The sequence below is a fragment of the Rhincodon typus genome, chromosome 13 (genome assembly GCF_021869965.1).
Source record: "Rhincodon typus isolate 14 chromosome 13, sRhiTyp1.1, whole genome shotgun sequence".
NCBI classification, from domain to species: Eukaryota; Metazoa; Chordata; class Chondrichthyes; order Orectolobiformes; family Rhincodontidae; genus Rhincodon; species Rhincodon typus.
In genome coordinates this window covers 47,241,747-47,260,416 of record NC_063344.1, presented here as the reverse complement: position 1 = coordinate 47,260,416, position 18,670 = coordinate 47,241,747, and the positions used below count along the sequence as shown (strand labels likewise).

Genomic DNA, 18,670 nt, shown 5'->3' with positions numbered 1-18,670 from the left:
AGGTTACCAGACTGACTCCTGGGAAGGCAGATCTGACATATGAAGAGAGATTGAATCGGTCAGGACTATGTTCACTGGAGTTTAAAACAATGAGGAGTGATCTCCTAGAACCCTATAAAATTCTCACAGGACTAGACAAGGTAAATGCAGGAAGGATGTTCCTGATGACCAGGGAGTACAGAACCAGGGGTCACAGTCTAAAGATAAGGGGTAGGCCATTTAGAACTGAGATGAAGAGAAATTTCTTCATCCAGAAAGTAGTGAGCATGTGGAATTAAAACAGAAGTTGCTGGAAAAGCTCAGCAGGTCTGGCAGCATCTGTGAAGAAAAAATCAGAATTAACATTTCGGGCCTGGTCACCCTTCCTCAGAACTGAGCCGGTGGATGAACCACAGAGAGTAGTTGAGGCCCCTGTATGCTTTCAGGAAAGTGTTAGATATAGTTCTTGGGGCTAAAAGGATCAAAGAGTATGGGGATAAAGCAGGAAAAGAGGACTGATGTTGGATCATCAGCCATGATAAACGGCTGAATAACCTGCTCCTGCTCCTATAATCAATGCTTCTGAGCTTAAGCGAAATAAGCTCGATACTGGTTCACGTTGAGTATTAATCCACAATACCAGAATTGGCCATGATGTTGAGCTAGATGGAAACCTAGATCACAGATGCTACCAGAAAAAGTTGCAAGAAAATGAAAAATATAAACTGGCGATTGGAAGATTCTCAGGTTGAGGTTCAATGATATTTTTGCAGAAGAAGCTTGACTTCAGAATTATTTATCTGTTTTCACATTGCTAAATGTTATTCAATTATCTTTAACTGTGAAGAATTATTTGTCCATAAGTGGGTATTAATCCCTATTGGAAATTTTGATCCGAGGCCCAGGACATGTATGTACTTAGGTCTCATTTGAAGTTTCTGGTCAGCTGAGCTTCTGGAAGGAAGTAGCAGAGAATCTGCCTGGAAGCTGACAGCCAGCCTACAACAAGGTAAAATCAGCAGGAAGGTCTGTACAACAGCAGTCACATTCTCCCTTCTCTTCAGAGGAAATAGTTCCCACCAGGGGATATTCTGAAAATGTTTCTCCAAAGACTTGTTTGGCTTCCTAACCTCTTGCTCACCTGAGCAACTATGGTGGACACCTCACTGGGATGGTTTAAAAAACCACTGTGAGACCCTGATTCTGTTTATGATGAGGTTTCTGCTTGAGTCCAGATGGAAGCTCACCTTCCAATAACACCAGCAGTGTTAAAATGGAAATGCAGTGGGAGCAAAACCGCAAATTCATCCACTCTATTTTAACTCTTCTTTTGTTCCTTTCCCAGGGATCAAATGGGCTTTGTCCGAAATGTTTTGTGGTTTTACTTCTCCTGAAGTCTGATATATTGGTGGGAGGAGACCAGATTAGCCATCTATTTGTTCTTCAATCATTATGGGGAGTTTCAGTAACTTCCTTTGTGTTTGCTATCTCATTATCCAAACAAGAGCAGTTCGGTTTCAGTTAAGATAATGCAGATACCATCAAGAAAGCTTGAATGTATAACTCGCCCTTCAAAATATGTAGAGTGTGACTGAGACTCTTTTTTGTTTGAAGTAATTACAAATAACTTGATCAGTCACTTCAAGTCTAGGTTTGCTACATGTTGCAAGCTATCAAATTTGAGTTTGATTTGTTCTACCATAACTTTCCTTCACTCCATTTAAAACACTTTTCATGGATCTAGTTCTTCATTACTTTACAAACAATATCTATAATTCGTATTTCAGAGAATTGCTAGAGACCCTTGCATATCCAGAAATGTCTGTCAGAAGTAATACTTCACACATACAATTTATAAAATTGGACCTTTTTTTTGTAAAGAAAACAAAAATCAAAATTAGGGATCTGGAAAAGCACTTAAGTTGGATGTCATTTACTCTTGAATAATTCCACAATTGAAAGTGATCCAAGTAAGTGAATTATGAGGCCAGCTCAATGGGAAAGATTGACTGACAGATCGATGGAAATGGTGGCTCTTTACAAACACCCAGCTATCCATTGCCATTGCAGCAACTATTTTTAATTGTTGCCTTTTTAATTCTGTTTTCATTGGTCATATAAAATCAGTTCAGTGATTTCCTTTAGAGAAGGAACCATAAGGACATCCTTACCTGGTCTGGCCTTTGTGAACCTCTGGTCTCACACTAATGTAGCTGACTCTTGATAGCCCTCTGAAGTTGCCTAGCATTCAGTGAAACAGTCACAGAGCAGCAAGAAGAAGTAAACAAAATGGACCACTTGACTGTGACTAGGTTTCGATTCACAGCATGGCGGAGGTACATCCAACCCAGTTGCCCTTCCTCACTAACTTCTAGGAACCAGTGCTAAAGTTGGGAAAGCTGCTCCACATCTAGAACATCAAGAAATGCCTGATGGACTGCAAACAGCAAAAGATGAGGCTCTAGAAACATCCCAGTTATGGAGTTGAAGAAGTGTCTGTCTTGCTGGGCTTTTCCATTATATGTAAACAAATATCATTCTGTTGAGGCCATGGCTTAGCAATGGTTTAATGTCATAAAAAGATACTTGCAGTAACAATGTCACATTTCATCGCAATCAATTTTTTGGGCTGTTGTTGCTAAGTAATGTCTATTCTTTTCTAGTTGCCTCATATGCCCCACATTAGTGAAAGCTTGATGAAGCGGAGCCTCAAACCCACAGACCTGCGAGACATGACTGTTGGCCAGCTGCAAGTTATAGTCAATGATCTACACTCCCAAATTGAGAGTAAGAAATACATTTTCTGTTTTTGTTTAATCTGCAGAATGTGTGCACATAACACTGATGTACAGGATGCCACAATACACGCAGTTCAAATACATGTTTGGGCATCATACTTTAGAAAGATTGTGAAGGCATTGGAGACAATGCAGAAGTGATTTACAAGAATGGTTCCAGTGACTTCCATTCCAATGATAAATTGTTGAATCTGGGGCCATTCTGTTTTGAGGTGTTCGAAACTATGTGGGGTCTGGAAATACAGAGAAATTGTTTGCATTGGAAAAAGATTTGCAAACCAGATGACACCAATATAAGGTGATTGGCAAAATGACCAGATGGGACAAGCATTTAGGATTTAAAATGCATAGCCTGAGAGTATTGTGAAGGCAGGGTCGATTGTAACTTTCCAGAGGGAATTAAATGATTGTCTAAAGAGGAAACAGTTGGAGGGGTCGAGGAAAATGTTAGGGGAATGAAACTAATGGAGTAGTTCTGACAGAATGCTGACACAGACACAGTGGGCTTAATGGTCCCATCCGTGCTGCTGTCATTCTATGATTCTTTTCCATACAAGTACCAATATTATGCAGTGTGTCTAATACTGTAACATGTAGTTATATAGCATCTTTAACACAATTAAATGTCCGGAGGCACTTTACAGGAACAGTATTAAATGAAATTTTGTGTCAGGTATCGAGGATAAATGAGGCCTGATGACCAGCTCAATGAAAAAGGCAGGCTTTAAGCTGTGCCCTAAAAGGAGAGAAGAAGAGAGGGAAGGCAGGAAATTTAAGAGGTGGCACGGTGGCTCAGTGGTTACCACTGTTGCCTCACCGCGCCAGGGACCCAGATTTGATTCGAGCCTCGGGCTCTGTAGGGTTTGTACATTCTCCTCGTGTCTGCATGGGCTTCCTCCCACAGTCAACGGATGCGTAGGTTGGGTGGATTGGCCGTGGGAAATGCAGGGTTATGGGGGAGGGGTTGGGGTCTGGGTGGGATGATCTTCAGAAGGTTGGTGGGCCGAATGGCTTGCTTCCACATTGTAGCAATTCTATAATTCTATTAAACTAAGGCCTTGGCAGTTGAAGGTATGGCAGGCTGTTAGCCCAAGCCAGTTAGAAATTTTAACTAGGAAAATGAGATTGAGTTGACAAAAAGTGAGTTCCAGGATGAGCATCATGATAGATCTGAATCAGGGTTTCAAGGCAGATACAAGAGAGTATAAGGCTGCTGTCATATCTTCAAAGGGCGAACTTATCAAAAAGGTTAATGACATATAAAACAGTTGTGTTTTTGTTTTCAGTTCTTTTAAGTTTGTTTTCCTTCAGCCTCTTAAATAGATTGGTTACTGAGGAGGTATGGTTTCTTGGGCAGCCTTCTGACACCTTACTTTGATTCTGTGAAAGATATTGGCAAGTTATTTTAACATGAGGCACATCACAACTGAACTCGAACATGAACTCAACTGAGGTCCATTTGTGCACTTTCAGCAAAGGTCAGTGGATGGCAATCATGAGTAGGAGTGTTGAGCAGTGATTTTGTCCGAACAGAGGGCACTGAAGCCAAATCTTAATTTGTTTACCAGCAGATCAGGGCACTAAGCACAGCCCAGAAAGCAAAGCTGAGCCTTTCTGTTATAGTCACTGGTGAAACTTATTTAACCATCAAAAGGAGCTAAGTCTCAAGTTTGTATAGAAATTAACAGTTCACCCCAGTGGTTTGGTTGTACTTATTGTTTATGGGCCTTCAGATTTTTTCACCTTTGGCATAAGGAATTATAAATAGGTTGAAATGCAAGACTAGTTAGGATTTATGTAGAACAAATCAGAAAATTCTGCAAGTGGTTTGACTGGTCTCAACTGTGCTTTTCCAGGTCAGCTTATGCAACTTTTTCTTCAAGCAGATGATAAGTGCAGCCTATTCCAAAATTGGAAATGCAGTCTAGGAACACCGCTACCAAGGTTACTATCTGCTTTTAACGCAACATCACAAGTATTTCTTCAGGCTCTTTTTTGACATACGTTGCTTCATAGAGCTCTCATTATCAAGTGCAATTCATTTTTATGTAATGCTTTTTAAATATTTCTACATAGGACATTCTAATGAGGATCTGCAACAACACATTTGGAGTATTGTGCACAGTTCTGGTCACCAGACTCTCGGAAGGCTGGGGAGGCTTTGGAGAAGGTGCAAGAGAGGCTTACCAGGATGTTGCCTGGATTGGTGTGTACTAGCTATAAGGAGAGGTTGGACAAACTGAGATTGTTTTCATTAGAGCATCTGAGGCTAAGGGGTGACCTGACAGAAGAATATAAAGTTGAGAGGTAAGGATAGGGTGGGTTGTCAGAGTCTTTTTCCCAAGGTGGAAATGTCAAACACTTGGCACGTGGGTTTAAGCTGAGAGGGAGAAGTTTAAAGGAGATGTGCGAGGAAAATTTTGTTATACTGGGTGGTAGGTACCTGAAATGTGCTACCAGGGGGTTGTGGTAGAAAGAGCTACAATAGCATCCTTTGAGAGGCATTTAGGTAGACACATAAGCAGACAGGGAATAGAGGGTAACAGATCATGTGCAGGCAAATGGGATTAGTTTAGAATAGCATCATGGTCAGTACAGGCATTGAAAGGCCTGTTTCTGTGCTGCACTGTTCAATGTTCTATGTAACATATGTGCACAGAATAAGGATAACATAAACACTGTTGGTAGATTTTTCCAGGGTGTGTCACACTAATGGTTTAGTTGTTAGCATTCTCGCCTCTGGGACTTGAGCAAAACAATTTCATCAGATGCTCCCTACTCCGGGAGTGATGCACTGTTGGAGGTGCTATATTTTTGATGAGAACTTTACGCTGCTATTCAGTCTCCCTTCTCTGATCGATTAATGTCACAAAGTCAAGATTTTGTGGTCATTGTCAATTGCCATCTGCAAGAGGTTGCTGTACACAAGTCAGTTGCTGTGTTTCCTGCATTATAACAGGAATTGCACTTCAAATGTACTTCATTGGGTGTGAAGTGATTTTGGTGATCCGTGAACCTGACAGACGCTATGTAAATGGAAGTTTTTGCTTTATTTTAGTGCCCAAGGGAGTAGAACCTTTGAAGGGAAAAGAGAGGGGTGCGTCAGAGATTAACACAGTTAGAAAATGAATGAGGACGAAGAGTGAGAGGACTGGTTCTGCAAAGTAGTTCATTCTTCAAGCAGAAACTGGAGGCACTGGAGGTGGAACAGAGAGATGTGTGGCAGTCAAGCCAGTGGGTACATGGGAAAATAATCATGAAAAGCACACTGTTGAAGATAATAAATCTGCCTTGTGTTCTTGTGGAGATCTAATTACAATGCTTCGCTCCATTACTATGGGTCAGATTAGGAATTTGATTTGCACATTTATTGCATGTAGTTTCCAGGAAGGTGATGGCCTAGTGGTATTATCACTCAGCCTAGAACTGGAATGAGTGAGATTGAGACCAAATGTTGAGAAAAATAAAAGTAGGATAGTAGACTGCCAGAGAGAAGAATAACACAAAGACTGAAGGTACAACAGATGCCATTTTAGAGCATGTGACTGGGAATAATTAAAGATTGCATTTGATGAGAAGTCATGATGCCATTCCAGTTTCAGATTGGGCAGGACAGGGGATGAGAGTAGAAACTGTGATGGAGAGAGAATTTGAAGTTGAGTTGAGGAGATAGGAGGGAAAGGGGGCTTGATATAGAAGTTCAGCCCTGATCTCATTGAATGGTCTTATGCCCTACTCCTGCTACCAGTTGTGTTCTCACAATAAGGTTGCACAACAGGTTAACATAAAAGTTAAGTGGCAACGTCTTAGTTTAGGAACAAACTTGTGTGGCAAGAGTGTTGTTGAGTGGAAAATAATTGACTTTGGGTGGAACAGAGAGATGTGTGGCAGTCAAGCCAGTGGGTACATGGGGAAAATAATCATGAAAAGCACACTGTTGAAGATAATAAATCTACCTTGTGTTCTTGTGGAGATCTAATTACAATGTTTCGCTCCATTACTATGGGTCAGATTAGGAATTTGATTTGCACATTTATTGCATGTAGTTTCCAGGAAGGCGATGGCCTAGTGGTATTATCACTAGACTGTTAATCCAGAGACCCAGATAATGTTCTGAGGAACCAGGTTCGAATCCTGCCACAGTAGATGGTGGAATTTAAATTCAATAACTATCTGGAATTAAGAATCTAATAATGACCGTGAGTCCATTGTCGATTGTCGGAAAAACCCATCTGGTTCACTAATGCCCTTCAGGGAAGGAAACTGCTGTCCTTACCTGGTCTGACCTACATGTGACTCCAGACCCACAGCAATGTGGTTGACTCTTAACTGCCCTCTGGGCTATTAGGGATGGGCAGTAAATGCTGCATATCCAGTGACGCCCCCATCCCATGAATGAAGAAAGAATTAAAAAAAGTTAACACGGATCAATTGGCAACATTGCAATTTTTCTGCATTATTAGAACCAGGTACATTTTTTAGTCCTTTGACTATCTCTCAGATCTTTGTTCCTTTTGAATTTTTATGGCATTTATTAGTAGTCATTACATGGCTAAAAGGAAAGAATCTGAATTGATTGAATTCCTCATGTGGTTTTTGGCCTGCAGTTCAGTAAGTTCAGTGCCAATGTTGAGCCATTGCGTACTTGTGTGTATTTTTAAATAGATTTTACCTCTTCGCAGAAAGCAGTGAACCATACTAAATCAAACCATACAAATGACATGCATTGGATATGCTTCAATTATGTGTATTGTAGTTTTATTTGGACTCTGTTATCTTCAGTAAAATGGGCCAAACAAAAAAAATTTCCAATTATTTGGGAAAGTAGACAGGTTAAGCAGTAACATCTGGAAAACAGCAGAAAAGGGATTTATTTTTAACACCAAAAACACTTTTCTTTCAATGTATATAGTATTAGTGCTGTGAGTGTCGGGGATGCAATGGTCTCGTGGTATTCTTGCTGGGCTGTTAACATTCTGAGGACCTGGGTTCGAATCCCGCCACGGCAGATGGTGATAAAATATCTGGAATTAAGAATCTAATGATGACCATGAATTAATTGTTGATTGTTCGGAACAAACCCATCTGATTCACTAAGGTCCTTTAGGGAAAGAAACAGCCATCCTAACTTGTTCTGGCCGACATGTGACTCCAGACCCACAGCAATGTGGTTGACTCTGAACTGCCCTCAGGGCAATTAGGGATGGGCAATAAATGCTGCCTAGCCAGCAACGTCCTCATCCCGTTAATGAATAAAGGAAAAAAAGGTTGCTATCAGAGTCACGTTCACTTTTTCGAGAATTGGGAGCATCATTGCTATCTAATTGCTATTTGGTGTCACATATGAATCTCTGTAGGGCATAATTGTTATGGTATATGCAGGTTTGAGTCATTTGTCATGATACAAAATATTCAGTAAAGTGACTCAATTTGAGTTACAGTTACGGAAAGTATTTCTCTATTACTTGTATAATCTATCCCTTCTCATCTTGCCGGTTTGTGATTCATGCTTTGTACTCTGAGGAAGCTTCACTGCACCCACATATTAGTTATGCTGTGTGAATAATTCACAGTTGTACATGGGCTTACATAAGATTCCACTGTTGGGTTTATGATTAATGTCATCCTTGAACAAGAACATAGCTCTCAAAGCACTCACTGTCAGACAGGAGGATGAGTTTATTTTTAGCATGACTCATTGGATGATTAACATTAATAATTCTGTTGCATTGCTTTGTGATATAAAACAGAAATTAAAGGGTTACTGTTTCTTTCCTGTTGATTCTGAGCAGATTGCTAGCTATATTTTGCCTTCAATTTGTGACTTGAGAGGCAAACAGTTGGATTTGTATTAATGCATGTATTGTGTTTTTAGTCATTTTCTACTAATTTTCATATAAATCTGTATCAGCGATTTAGCATATTTAAGGCTTTATAAATCTTCAAATAAATAAAATTCTTAGTATTTTAGGAATAATCTGAGAGGGGAACACTTCATTTGATGCTAATTGTAATGTTGATATGTGCGTTCTGTATATAAAATAAGATTTGTTGAAAATATCAAATAGTATTCTTAAAGAGGTGCACATCATGATGCATTATGTTTTCAGCTTGACCAATTGATGAGCACAGAAATGAAATTTAACAAACACACTTCGTAAAAATATTTCAATGAAAAATTGGGGAATCTACCATTATATTAAATGTTTGAAATAGCTTTACTGAATTGTTTTTGACAACAAGACTAAGGTACATCTAGGATTGGGCAGATGAAAATGCTCTAGCTTCAAATTATAGCATGGATTTGATGCAAGTTATATTTCTGTCTCCTATTAAATCTGGTTTCCTTCAACAGATTGAGTGTTTCTGTTCTGCAGATAATTGTAAAAAGCTAATTAGTGTCAGAGGTAATATGGGATTAGACAAAGTGGTTCATGTGGAGAAAAACACTAGTTCAGGCTTGAAGTAATGCAGTGTTCTATTATAATAGCCTAATACACATTAGTGGTGATTTGTGTTTTAGGAGTTAAATCCCATTTCAGTTTAGTGGCGTTTTCTTCATCATGTTGAGTCAGCCGTTTATCCCTGTGATTAAATTTGTGTTGTTGGGATTATCTACCATGCACTTTTGGAGCAATATTTCCATTAAGTGTAAGAAGAATTAGTAAGGTGCAAATATGAATGTTTGGTTTTCGTTTCAGATATAGGACATTTAAAACAATCTGCGCTGCTATCAGTTTTAAATAAAAAAGTCATCACTTTATAAAAGCAATTTAATTAGAAAACAATCAAGGATTAGCGACAACAGTAACAAATAAAATCCATAAAGCGTTTTTCCCCAAATTCCATCACAGCTCATCCAAGCACAAAAATTTTGAAAAAGAGAACTTAAAGAAACAAAGTTAATTTTGAATAGAAATCTCAAAATATTGTTGTACGATCCTTCTCTTCAGCATTTATGTTGGGTTTCTTTCCTTTCAAAATTAGAACTTTTAATTACAAGCCCTCATCTTTCAAAAGACAAGGATCTTCCTGATTTTCGTTTTCATTTCATGATACTCCTCTTCTATCCCAGTGCAGTTTCTTCTAGCTGCTACATGTTGCACAGCTTTGGTAACTCCACAGTTGAGATAGAATTATCAGTGAATGCTCCTTTACTGCCTTGCACTGTTTTTGCATTGTAGCCAACCTGTTTCAACTGTGATAAGTGAACATCTTCGTTCCCCATGCTTCTAACAACTCTGAACGTCAGCAAGTAAAAAGAGTAAAAGCTGCAAATGGTCAGCACATCTGACAGCGTCTACAGAGAGAGAAAAACAGATTTCAGATTTCTAATTTCAGATCAATAAAGTTTCATTAAGATAATGTTCAAGAATAATAAGACAAAGCTAAAGAAATTTCTAGGCAGTTAGATTTAGACACATGGTTCCACCTGCACAATCAAATTCCCTCAATCATCACTTTGTGGTTGTAAAGATACTCTCAATCTGTCCAACACTGCCTGAAGTTTAAGTTCGCTGTCTATATTCAGTGCATAAATGATAAACATCAAATCTGTTGATATAAGATTAACATTATATAGCCTTCTCAAATTGCACGTTGCTGTCCTTGGTCATGCCCTGGGATTCCTACAGAATCTCTGCAGTATGTCACAGTTCCAGTCATTATTCTTCCTTGCTAAATTAGCTAACTTTGTATATACTGTAACTTTTTATCTGGATGTTGTACTTTCTCTGGTGTTCAAATTCTTATGCTAATAAATTAAACTTGGAGGGCATTAATTTCTTGACTAAAATAATTTCTTGTCTTAAACCTTACAATTTTGCATTCTCCAACATGCTTTGAAACCTCATTCTACTTCTTTCCAAACCTAGGCATTTCTCCATACTTGCTCAAAACTTTCAAAATCACTGCAGTTTCCATTACTTATATCCTTAGCTACCATATATTTTTCAGTTTCCCCAATTAAATGCCAATTTGGATACATAGATGCCTTTCAAAGATACCATTAAAGAGGAATACCTTCAGCATATACGCTGCAACAGTTCAAGCATGCAGTTCACCATCAATTTCTCAACCACAGTTAGAGATGAGCTATAACTATTGCTGTTTTTATAGATGCCCATAAAGCAAGAATGAAGTTCTTATGAAAATTAACCTGACCGCTGTAATCATATTGTGAAATTAACTTATTTGCTTGGATTTCAGCTGATTGTGTTCTGACCATTTAAAGTTAAATGTATCTATTTTGATTTAGCAGTTTGTAAACACTTTCATTAAATTAGAATGACTTTTTTTAATTCACTCCAGGGATGTGGATATCTCTGGCTAGGCCAACATTTATTGTCCATCCCTAATTGCCCAAAGGGCAGTTGTGTGTCAACCATGTTGCTGTGGGTCTGGAGTCACATGTAGGCCAGACCAGGTAACGATAGCAGATTCCCTTCCCTAAAGGACCACATGGGTTTTTCCTGACAATCAACAATGGTTTTATGGTCATCATTAAATGCTTAATTCCAGATTTTTTTTAACTGCATTCCAACATCTGCCATGGCAGGATTTGAACCCAGTACCCTGAACATTAGTTGAGTTTCTGGGTTAAAAGTCCAGTGATAATACCATTAGGCCATTGCCTCCCAGCAATGCATTCAATTTCTATATGCATTTTGCAAATACAACAACTATATGCCAATAACCCCAAGCTCTCATTTCCTCCTCACACATTATCCCTGCTTATCCAGGGCTTCAAAAAATACAGTATAAACATTTAATACGTCAGTAAAGGAACACATGTGAAAGTTCATACAAAGGACTAGTGTGCATGCAGATTTTAAAAAATGGAGGCATTATCTTGGGTGCCATACATGCAGAATGAGAAGGGAGATATGGTGGCACAGTAGTAATGCCTCATGACTAGTGATCCAGAGGGCTAGAGTAATGCTTTGGAGATATGTGTTCAAATCCTACCATGTCAGTTGGTGAAATCAAAGAAAGAGGGAGAAATTTTAAAGGTATCAAGGAATATGTGGAGAAAGTGGGAATATGGCATTGATTTCAAGGATCATATTGAATGGAGTTGTAGGCTCAAAGAGACAAATCACCTACACCTGCTCCGAGCTTCTTTGTTTCTATATTCAAGGGTAATTCACGATGGGCAACAAATGCTGATTTTGCTAGCAATGCCCATGTCCCATGAAATAACAAAGAAAATACAAGTGTAATTGTAAGATAACCACAAACATAGAAGAAAAGTAGCAATATATTTTTAGGGATAGAGACTTTTCTTTGTTTATGTTTGACTCTGCGCGAGGTTAACTTTGTGTACTTGCTTTAAGTATTTAGTGCTACTGACATCTGTTGAGAAAACCAATGTTTTTCCTGCTCTTATCTGAAACTCACTGTTCTAAGGGAGCTCAAATGAGATAGCTACTATACTTTTGAAGATACTTCTGTAAAATCAACAGTCCTTTGGTTAATTATTGAAAATGTCATTAGAAGCATAAAAGAAGGGTATCAATTTTTTGTTGCATGCTTTCTTAATTATCATTAGTGATATTTGTGTGGAAAGTGGCTTTTCAGTTTGAATTTCTAAATATCTACTGTAGCTACTTACATAAACCAGGAAAATTTGAATATCGACTGGATAAGTGTACATCAAACTTATTAACTTCAGCCCTACCTTTCCCTGTTCTCATCAGTAGTTCTCTTCAGAAATCTACTACGGCCACAACTTTTTTGGTCCTGTATTAAAACTGGGATTTGATGATATCTTGGATAACAAGGTGTAGAGCTGGATGAACACAGCAGGCCAAGCAGCATCAGAGGAGCAGGAAAGCTGACATTTCGGGTCTAGACCCTCGTTGATGATATCTTGTTGTTTTAAAATGATACAGCTGGGACCAACTGATAATTTCAATTGAAGCATCATTTGCCATTAAAGACAATAATACACTCCAGTACATCATTAGCTTGGTCCAGTTAGTATTAGCGAAGGATAGTAATGAAGGAATTTATCTTTGAGCCGATGGATAACGTTCATTTTTTTATTTATTATGGAAGCTACATTTACATGACACATATGTATTGTCTGAATATCCTAGCTGTTCCACTGAGCTGTGGTTCTTCTGATGTAGTATAAATAGATCGGGATTAGTTTTCAATATTTGGTGCTAAAGGATGATTTCTATGGAATGTGACTTGAAAGAATACAAAGAACAGGTACTGAGTTTGCTGAGGTTGTGTCTCAGGGTTGCTTGGGATCACTTTGCCCCTGAAAATGTGAAGAACAGTACTTGGACTTCAGTTTGGAATTTCTAAACGGTGATGCCGTGAAACCATACATATTTCGAAGTGAACCAAATGGCTGGATTTTGCTTATCTCCACTAGGTATGTTTTTGATGGAGCAGAGGGTTGTAAAGTAACAAAAACAAAGTTGCTGGAAAAGCTCAGCAGGTCTGGCAGCATCTGTGAAGGAAAAAACAGAGTTAACGTTTCGGGTCCGGTGACCCTTCCTCAGAACTGGTCACCGGACCCGATATGTTAACTCTATTTTCTCCTTCACAGATGCTGCCAGACCTGCTGAGCTTTTCCAGCAACTTTGTTTTTGTTCCCGATTTACAGCATCCGCAGTTCTTTTGGTTTGAGTTGTAAAGTAAGTTAGGTGCCTAATCCCCCATTGTTCTGCTCATCCCGATATACACCAAGTGGGTGAGTGCTGAAGTCAGCTGCCCACCTGTCATAGTTACATAAATAATTGATGGTCACTAAACTTGTTAACAAGCGTACTGACCAAAATAATGTGTTTCCCTTACTAAAGTACAGTTGGCATGACCAGTCAAGCAGAAATGACCAGGCCATTGTTAGAGGCCACATAACCAAATGGAAGCACGAAGGTTGGTGCCTAATTTGGAGAGCGCTCTGCACACTTCTGGGAAACCCTCATAAGATATCACTCCCTCCTTTCCGTGCTGTCTGCTGGACAGATGCTCCCCTACCCCCACTCCTCTTTCTGACTGTGGGTTCCCTTCCCACCTGAAAATTCCAGGACTCACCTCCTCATAGCAGCCATGATGTTCCTCTGGCCACTCCCTGCAGCTATCCTGGGAACACCTACTACTCCCTTATGTTGCTGGGGTTCATGATGTTGCCAGCCAATCACATCACTGAACAAGGGCAACAATTCCCACTGTCAGGCAAATTAGCCCACTTCTTATTGGCAGGATTTCTCAACGCTATTCAGTTTCCAGGTGATTTTCCTTTCAGATTGAACAAGGAGTCCTGGTGCCCATCCCTTCCCAATTCTGAAAAATGGGACAATGCAGTTCCTTGAGTTCAAAGGGCTATGTGTGATCCCACTTAAGAAGACACCTATTGATCTGTTGCTCCTTCCTTGGATGTACGCAGAACGTTACACATTCCTGCCTTTGCTAATTAAAAGAAATATGTCCACAGCACTCAAACAAATTATTGTAGAAGGATCAAACTTGAGCTGATAGGGCAGCTTTTATAGAATCTATTTCACCAAATAAAACAAAGATAATATATGTGTGTGAGAGAGATAGAGATGATAACCGGGATCTCCTTGAATTACTGACTGTTTGAGATTTGCTCTTGTTTACATTCTGCGCACCTTATCACACCATAAATCTGCATTAATAAAAATGACAAACCACCAGAAATGTAGAATGAAATCAAACAGAAATGCAGAATTTCTCAAACAGTCATGCTTTTTAAAAGGAAGAAAATCTATATAAATGAATATTAAGGCATAACAGTTCTGTTAATGTAGCCCCTGTAGTATATCCCTCTAAGGACTGTGAACATTTACGCAGCCTGACAACTAAAGCCAAGATTGATGACCACCAAAACTCATGGACTCCCCTACGTATGTTAAGGGAATAAAATTATCCTGTCATCATCAAAACACAAGTAACTTTCTAGCTGCTGGTCCAGCTTGGACAATGCTCTGTAGTAGTACCCATGCTTTTAGGAAAATTTGGAGCTGTGTAGAAAGAATCCTGATTCAAGATACTGTTTGTCTCTGTATATCTCAGTGAGTTCTGCTGACTTCCCAAACACAGATTGTGCTTTGGAGTGTAGATCTGCCTGATTCAGGTATCAGATGTTTAGGATATTTTGTTCTTTGCCAGAATTCCTTCATAAAACACATTACACTAACCTTGATTGGGAATAGATGACATTTGTCTTCCAGCTCTTAAGTGTGAAATAGTTTAAATTTGTTCACTACTTGTCCCAACTGATCTTGTGGCATTGGTTTTGAGATGATCCATGAGCAGCCCCAGAGAAAAAAGGTCTTTTCCAACACAAAGATAATGGAGAAATTTTGAGGCCTGGAAGATTTAGAAATATCTGAATGTTCTACACAGTGTTACAGATTCAGCATAAAACTTCCTGATTTTCTCTTGGTTTCTTTCCACAGGCAAAGGTTAAGTTTATTTCATGCACTAGTGCTCACAGGGTAGAGTTCAGACTGTGAAAATTGATTTCACAAAATATCCCTTCAATCAGGCCACTATAAGATTTCATCCTTTGTCTTAAGGAAATACCATTTTCATATGTAGAGTACAAAGAAACAAAAATCACTCAAACTGTTGACTAGCATAGTGGCATAATCTGAAAAATAGTTTCTAAACTGTTCAGATCCATTGGACTAAATTCAACTGTTTGTTGTTCCATAACCCTTGTCAAAATTGATAGACTTGTAATAACAAAGACCATTTTAATGCAGTGGAAAAAATTTTCTGGCCTTCAACCTGAGCAACTGTTTTTACAATTAAAACATTTCTTTTGTGACCCATATTCTTATTTGTTATCTTCTGTGTGACCTACTTTTGCGATGGGAAGCAAATTACTGAAGCATTAATAGTAACACTTATTTCTGACAGCTGTCGATCCATATTTTTGAAGTATTTACTGTCTCGTCTGTACAGCATTTTGATTAAATCATAAATAGTATGGTGCATATTAATTCTACAAATGTAACCTAGTAATTCTCTTCTCTCCAAATTAAAAATAGTTTGGTAAATATTTTGACATGAGAAAGGGCCTCTTTAAAATTAGGCTGAGAAAAATAGTACAAACGTGAATGGAACTGAAAATTAATGCTTAGAGACAAAGAACAAAACATTCGTTAAAGTAATTCTGCCAGCTTCTTGTAAAAAAATTAAGAGCAGCCTGTTGGATAAATTACTGTGCAAGGGCCTTTTCAAAATCAGATTTCTATAAATATTTTCATAAATATTCTATAAATATTTTCATTTAATAAATATTTTCATTTAATATTTTCATTGCTGTATAATTTAGAACATTTTAAACAAAAAAGACTGTTGGTAGCTTCTTTGATGACCTAAGAATAATAATGCTAGTGCAGGCATGTGTATAATCTGTGTCATATAGTACGCAGTCACAAGCTGGATTCCTTGCTTTTGTCGAATTAGTACATTCCCCAGGGACTACAGTGAAGCTGCCACAACAACCCCCCATTCCCTCAACGAGATGTAAAACAGGATCAGACTTCAATATCATCCCTCTGCCTTTAGCCTTCCTACAGTTAGTTGGGTTAGGCGCCAAAAGGATGCCAACAAACCATGGTAACGAGTCCTTGCTGAAAGAAGGAAAGTGAGAAAATTTAAAGAGATATATGGACGATATTCGCTAGCATGTTAACACAAATATCTCCCACTACCATGCCACCATATGTAATTTACCTTCTTTCTCTGCTCCCTGTTATATTTTCCTATACGGAAATCGCTTTCCACATGTAACATATTGAGATGTGGATTTACATCTGTACTTCTATAGCATTCTTGATTCACATTCCAAACATCCCTCTAGAATGGTTGCACTTGACAACAATGTAAAGCTCCCTGTACTGGGCTATGACAGAATGTGCTTTCATTTTATTGTGGAAGGGGATCTGTTTGCTTTTTACAAGAAGTTGTTCTTTCACTTTCTAAACCAGCGGCCTTTTTGTGTGGAATTTCCACTTCCAATAACAAATCCTTCTGAGTGAGATTGTCAAAGTTTACATCAAGGACTAATACTCACAGGGTAGAGTTCAGACTATGAAAATTGATCTCAAAAAATATCCTTCCTATAGGTAGAGAAAGAAGATTTTCTATTTAGGGTAGTTTATAACCTAGTTCCCAAACGTACTGCAAAGCTCTTGTTTAATAAGTCTGATCAACATTTAGTGTCTCTTCTTAGTCTCTATAAATCCATCGAGTAACTGATGTTTTATTCTTTCATGGAATGTGAGCATTGCTGACAGAGTCAGCACTTGTTAACCATTCCTAATTGCCACCAAGTGTGTACTAGTGAGCTGCCTCTTGAACCATTGCAACCCACATGGGGCAATGCACAACAGATCTTGAAGTTTGCTGATGATTGGCTGTACAATAAACTGGAGGAATGAAGATCACTCGACCATGTTAGTATTGTAAGCAGGCAAATAGCAAATGTAGTTCAATGCAAAGTAATATTAAAAGTAAAGATGAGTTCCAACATAAAGGAGCATTATAAAGGCAAATAGAATTGTATGTTTCACATACAGAGGCATTAAATAGAAGGGTAATATTCAATTTGTGAAATTCCTTGGTAATGTGCATGTGGACTATTTTGTTTGGTTCTGAACACCCTTAATAGAAGGGACATGAGGCCATGGCTGGAATACATATTTAGACTTGCTGAAAGGCTGCCAAAAAATACAATCTCTAGTTAGGAAAAAAGAGCTTAAAAATTTGGACATTAATTTTTCACGAGTAAAAGAGATGAAGGAAGGATTTAATAGAGGTATTATAAATAACATTCAGTAGAGGCTGGAGAATTGGTTAACAATAAATTTGAGCTTCTTGCCAGAAGAATGTAGTAGTAAGGTAGAAAATCTTCTTTTTGCAGACAGAGTTGTTCCAATGTAGAATTCTCTGCCACAGATACGATGAAGCATCATGCAACATTAGTTGAAAGGAAAATTGAAGATGTGTTCGAAACAGGATAACATAAAATGTGTATATCTAGTCAGATGGTTGAATGAAAAGCAAATCTCCATTACCAGTTTATACTGCATTAGCTGTAAACATACGAATGAGATACAAGAGTAGGCCACTTGACCCTTTGAGTCAGCTCTGCCGTGCAATGAGATCATGGCTAATCCAATTTTAACGTCAACTGTACATTTCTGCATACATCCAATAATCATTTATCCCCTTGGTAGTCAAGAATCTATGCACCTCCGCCTTAAAAATATTTAAAGATTCTGCATCCACTGCCTTTTGGGGAAGGCAATTCCAAAGACACTCAAGTCTGAGAGAGAGAGAGAAAGAAAAAAATCCTTAGTTCTCGATTCTTCCATAAGAGGAAATCCTTTCTGCGTCCATCCAATTAAGTCCTTCAGAATCTTTTATGTTTCAATTGAGTCACCTCTGACTCTTTCAGACTCCTGAGGATACAGGCCTAGCCTGTCTGGCCTTTCCTCATAAGGCATGCTACTTATTCGTGATGTTGGGAAAGGTGTAATTTTTATAATGATATATTGGCCCTTTGCGATAACAGTCTGATGGCTTTTAAGCAGTTAGTGGCAACATGATGTCACTGGGTAATGGTGAAAAACTTTTTCATGCCCCATGTGAGGAACATCCCTATATTGCCTTGACTAGCACCTTGGAAATGCTGCGTGCTTCTTAACTGCTGAGTGGAAAAGGGTATGGGGATCAGAAAAGTACTGACTCGCCTTATCATGGTGATGTAGCGTGAGGTCACATTGCCAAGCGTCCCACCAATCTTAAATTCTAATCCTTCTGTCCAAGCACACTCATTTACAAACTAAGAAGCCTCATAATTCAGCCGTCTTTAGTTCAACAGCTCAAAATTAGGA

General features: G+C 38.6%; 1 protein-coding gene across 1 annotated transcript in view; it reads left to right on the top strand.

Moving 5' to 3' along the window:
- The window catches only part of LOC109933925 (schwannomin-interacting protein 1), a 36,504-nt gene that overhangs the window by 10,571 nt on the left and 7,263 nt on the right, over positions 1-18,670 (top strand). The window contains exon 3 of the mRNA XM_020532792.2: positions 2,643-2,766. Coding sequence (XP_020388381.2) covers positions 2,652-2,766 — 115 coding nt within the window. The 5' untranslated portion in view covers positions 2,643-2,651. The remainder of the gene's footprint in view (positions 1-2,642; positions 2,767-18,670) is intronic.